A 5,000-nucleotide genomic window follows, 5' to 3' on the forward strand; every position below is an offset into this window, starting at 1 on the left:
AAAACTAGTGCCCCCAAAACCAGGACACCCCAAAACCGGTGCCCCCAAAACCCCTCCAAAACCAGAAGACCCAAAACCAGAACACCCCAAAACCAGCGGCCCCAAAACCCTTCCAAAACTAGCACACCCCTAAACCAGAGCACCCCAAAACAGGCTGACTGCTGTTCTGTGGGTTTGAGACTGTGTTGTCTGTTTCAGGCTGACTCTGTTGTGCTGTGTGTTTCAGGCTGTGCTGTGTTGTGCTGTGTGTTTCAGGCTGTGCTGTCTGTTTCAGGCTGACTGTGTTGTGCTGTGTGTTTCAGGCTGTGCTGTGTTGTGCTGTCTGTTTCAGGCTGTGCTGTGTGTTTCAGGCTGTGCTGTGTTGTGCTGTGTGTTTCAGGCTGTGCTGTGTGTTTCAGGCTGACTGTTGTGCTGTGTGTTTCAGGCTGTGCTGTCTGTTTCAGGCTGTGCTGTCTGTTTCAGGCTGTGCTGTGTGTTTCAGGCTGTGCTGTCTGTTTCAGGCTGTGCTGTGTTGTGATGTGTGTTTCAGGCTGTGCTGTCTGTTTCAGGCTGTGCTGTGTGTTTCAGGCTGTGCTGTGTTGTGCTGTGTGTTTCAGGCTGTGCTGTGTTGTGCTGTGTGTTTCAGGCTGTGCTGTGTTGTGCTGTGTGTTTCAGGCTGTGCTGTGTGTTTCAGGCTGTGCTGTGTTGTGCTGTGTGTTTCAGGCTGTGCTGTGTGTTTCAGGCTGTGCTGTGTGTTTCAGGCTGTGATGTGTGTTTCAGGCTGTGCTGTGTTGTGCTGTGTGTTTCAGGCTGTGCTGTGTGTTTCAGGCTGTGCTGTGTGTTTCAGGCTGTGCTGTGTGTTTCAGGCTGTGCTGTGTTGTGATGTGTGTTTCAGGCTGTGCTGTGTTGTGATGTGTGTTTCAGGCTGTGCTGTCTGTTTCAGGCTGTGCTGTGTGTTTCAGGCTGTGCTGTGTGTTTCAGGCTGTGCTGTCTGTTTCAGGCTGTGCTGTGTGTTTCAGGCTGTGCTGTGTGTTTCAGGCTGTGCTGTGTTGTGATGTGTGTTTCAGGCTGTGCTGTGTTGTGATGTGTGTTTCAGGCTGTGCTGTCTGTTTCAGGCTGTGCTGTGTGTTTCAGGCTGTGCTGTGTGTTTCAGGCTGTGCTGTGTTGTGCTGTGTGTTTCAGGCTGTGCTGTCTGTTTCAGGCTGTGCTGTGTGTTTCAGGCTGTGCTGTGTGTTTCAGGCTGTGCTGTCTGTTTCAGGCTGTGCTGTGTTGTGCTGTGTGTTTCAGGCTGTGCTGTCTGTTTCAGGGCTCTGTTGCTGAAGGAGATTGAGAGAGAGGAGAAAGAGAGATGCTGGTACTACACCCAGTTGCAGGCGTTGTCACGACGACTGGCTGAGCTGCCACGCATTGACACAGTGAGTGTGTGTTTGTGTGTGTGTGTGTGTGTGTGTGTGTGTGTGTGTGTGTGTATGTGTGTGTGTATGTGTGTGTGTGTGTGTGTGTGTGTGTGTGTGTGTGTGTGTGTATGTGTGTGTGTGTGTGTATGTGTGTGTGTGTGTGTGTGTGTGTGTGTATGTGTGTGAGTGTGTATGTGTGTGTGTATGTGTGTGTGTGTGTGTATGTGTGTGTGTGTGTGTATGTGTGTGTGTGTGTGTGTGTGTGTGTGTATGTGTGTGTGTGTGTGTGTGTGTATGTGTGTGTGTGTGTGTGTGTGTGTGTGTGTGTATGTGTGTGTGTGTGTGTGTGTGTATGTGTGTGTGTGTATGTGTGTGTGTGTGTGTGAGTAACTCGCTCTCTGGTAGTTCTGATTGGCCAGCAGCTGGAGTTTGAGGAGCAGTGTAACTCTCTCTCTGTGGTAGTTCTCAGCGCAGATAGACCTGATTGGCCAGCAGCTGGAGTTTGAGGAGCAGTGTAACTCTCTCTCTCTGGTAGTTCTGATTGGCCAGCAGCTGGAGTTTGAGGTGCAGTGTAACTCTCTCTCTGTGGTAGTTCTCAGCGCAGATAGACCTGATTGGCCAGCAGCTGGAGTTTGAGGTGCAGCAGCTGCGCTCGGTGATGGAGGAGAGGTTTGGAACCAGCGATGAGATGGTGCAGAGAACCCAGGTGAGGACAGGCTCTGAATAAAATATTAAATGTTATTTTAAAATAAAGTCATGTTTGGAATAATATTTTGCATAATATGGTACGGAAATCATGATTTGAGGGTGTGTGCGCATGTCTGTCAATATTCCTTCACTTTATTAAAATGAAATATTTTGATTGATCATTATATTGATTGATTGGCCAATTGATGAGTAGTTGGTTGAATGGTTAATCGATTGATTGTTGGTCGCCTCCATTGCAGATCCGAGTGGCACGATTGGAGCAGCTGGAGAAAAAACTCCAGGAGGCACAAGACCCCCCCTCAGAGAGCCAGGTGAGTGACAGGTGGGTGGGGGGCCCGGGGCCAGGGGGAGGGTTCTCCTCGATATACTGATGACTCTCCCTCTATGATATACTGATGTCTCTCCCTCTATGATATACTGATGTCTCTCCCTTTATGATATACTGATGTCTCTCCCTCTATGATATACTGATGTCTCTCCCTCTATGATATACTGATGTCTCTCTCAGACTAATTCCTATCGAAAGACAGAATCTGAAAGCAGGTCTCTCTCTCTCCCTCTCTCTATGCAGTGTTAAAGTCTCTCTCTCTCTCTCTCCATCACTCTCTCTCTATGTGGTGTTAAAGTCTCTCTCTCAGACTAATTCCTATGGAAAGACAGAAGCCGAAAGCATGTCTCTCAGTTCTGGAGCAGAAGCAGCTGGAGAGTCAGGAAGCAAGGTGAGTTACGCGTTCACGTACACATTTCACATTCAGACACACGGAGCATTCCACCTGCGATATTCCACCTGCGATATTCCACCTGCGATACTCCACCGAACATGGATCTGTGAGGATGACCCAGGCGCTGTGCTGTGGGTGAACCCGCAGGTGGAGATGGTGTTCTGGCTGCTCTCCATGCTGGCCAATCGGGACCGGGAGGAGATGTCCCGCACCTTCCTGGCCATGTCCAGCTCGCAGGAGAGCTGCCTGGCCATGCGCAAGTCCGGCTGCGTCCCCCTGCTGGTGCAGATCCTGCACGACGGCCCGGCCGGGGGCGGGGCCGGGGGCGGGGCCGGGGGCGGGACCAGCAGCCGGGAGGCGCGGTCTCGGGCAGGCTCCGCCCTGCACAACGTGGTGTACTCGCAGCCCGACGAGGGGCAGGCCCGGCGGGAGATGAGGGTGCTGCACGTGCTGGAGCAGATCCGCACCCACTGCGACACCGGCTGGGACTGGATCGAGACCCACCTGGGAACACTTTCACCTGGGGCCGCAGAAAGCACAGGTGAAGGGGAAAGGGGAAAGGGGGGAGGGTGTGACCTAACGGAACTGCTCAGCGCCTGTGAGACACAGCGGCTCCCTCAATTACACTCCCAGTCTTCATAAGGTGCTGGGCTGGTCATTGCGTTACGTTATGTGAGCAATTATCTTATTAAGTGAAAAAGAGGCAACAAATCTGAATGGTGATTTCTCCTGGATGAAAGCCAAATAAACTAATAAAATATGTGTGTAATATATGTAATGAAGCCGTGATGAGCAGAATGAATCATAATGTGCGGCTGGCCACCAGACTCGGGGGTAATGCAGCAGCGCAGGGTGGTTCAGAGGGGCAGCTGACTCTCAGCAGTGGAGTGAGAATGTCGGCCATTTTGTCCCACTGCCCCCAGCCGTCCCGGAGGCCCCCGAGCCGCAGCTCTGCCAGGCCATGTGCGCCGTCATGAAGCTGTCCTTCCAGGAGGAGTACCGCCGGGCCATGAATGAGCTGGGTACGTAACCTGAACCTGGAGCGCAGGGGTCCCCAAACGCAGGGCAGGGGTCCCAAACGCAGAGCAGGGGTCCCAAACCCAAACCCAGAGCAGGGGTCCCAAACGCAGAGCAGGGGTCCCAAACGCAGAGCAGGGGTCCCCAAACGGAGAGCAGGGGGTCCCAAACGCAGAGCAGGGGTCCCAAACCCAAACCCGGAGCAGGGGTCCCAAACACAGAGCAGGGGTCCCCAAACCCAGAGCAGGGGTCCCAAACCTAAATGTGGGGAACATGCCATCCCGAGGGCGTGTTGTTTGAGGTTGAATCGTTGATTGAGATATTTATAGTTTTTTTGATTGAGAGGTTTATTGGTTGACGATTGAGTTATTGATTGGTTGACTGATTGAGAGGTTTATTGGTTGACGATTGAGTTATTGATTGGTTGATTGGTTGAGTGGTTGAGAGGTTGATTGATGATTGAGAGGTTTATTGGTTGATGATTGAGTTATTGATTGGTTGACTGATTGAGAGGTTTATTGGTTGACGATTGAGTTATTGATTGGTTGAGTGGTTGAGTGGTTGAGAGGTTGAGTGGTTGAGTGGTTGAGAGGTTGAGTGGTTGAGAGGTTGAGAGGTTGAGAGGTTGATTGGTTGAGTGGTTGAGTGGTTGAGAGGTTGATTGGTTGAGTGGTTGAGAGGTTGAGAGGTTGAGAGGTTGATTGGTTGAGAGGTTGAGAGGTTGATTGGTTGAGTGGTTGAGAGGTTGATTGGTTGAGTGGTTGAGAGGTTGATTGATGATTGAGAGGTTTATTGGTTGACGATTGAGTTATTGATTGGTTGACTGATTGAGAGGTTTATTGGTTGACGATTGAGTTATTGATTGGTTGAGTGGTTGAGTGGTTGAGAGGTTGAGTGGTTGAGTGGTTGAGAGGTTGAGTGGTTGAGAGGTTGAGAGGTTGAGAGGTTGATTGGTTGAGAGGTTGATTGGTTGAGTGGTTGAGAGGTTGAGAGGTTGATTGGTTGAGAGGTTGATTGGTTGAGTGGTTGAGAGGTTGATTGGTTGAGTGGTTGAGAGGTTGAGAGGTTGAGAGGTTGATTGGTTGAGAGGTTGAGAGGTTGATTGGTTGAGTGGTTGAGAGGTTGATTGGTTGAGTGGTTGAGAGGTTGATTGATGATTGAGAGGTTTATTGGTTGA

General features: G+C 50.8%; 1 protein-coding gene across 1 annotated transcript in view; it reads left to right on the plus strand.

Annotated features, from left to right (window-relative positions):
* Positions 1 to 5,000, plus strand: part of LOC133128452 (adenomatous polyposis coli protein 2-like) — a 25,762-nt gene that overhangs the window by 8,081 nt on the left and 12,681 nt on the right. Inside the window, exons 5-10 of the mRNA XM_061241979.1 lie at positions 1,286 to 1,394; positions 1,969 to 2,082; positions 2,324 to 2,395; positions 2,711 to 2,803; positions 2,954 to 3,347; positions 3,730 to 3,828. Coding sequence (XP_061097963.1) covers positions 1,286 to 1,394; positions 1,969 to 2,082; positions 2,324 to 2,395; positions 2,711 to 2,803; positions 2,954 to 3,347; positions 3,730 to 3,828 — 881 coding nt within the window. The remainder of the gene's footprint in view (positions 1 to 1,285; positions 1,395 to 1,968; positions 2,083 to 2,323; positions 2,396 to 2,710; positions 2,804 to 2,953; positions 3,348 to 3,729; positions 3,829 to 5,000) is intronic.

The sequence above is a fragment of the Conger conger genome, chromosome 5 (assembly GCF_963514075.1).
Source record: "Conger conger chromosome 5, fConCon1.1, whole genome shotgun sequence".
In the NCBI taxonomy this organism is placed as follows: Eukaryota; Metazoa; Chordata; class Actinopteri; order Anguilliformes; family Congridae; genus Conger; species Conger conger.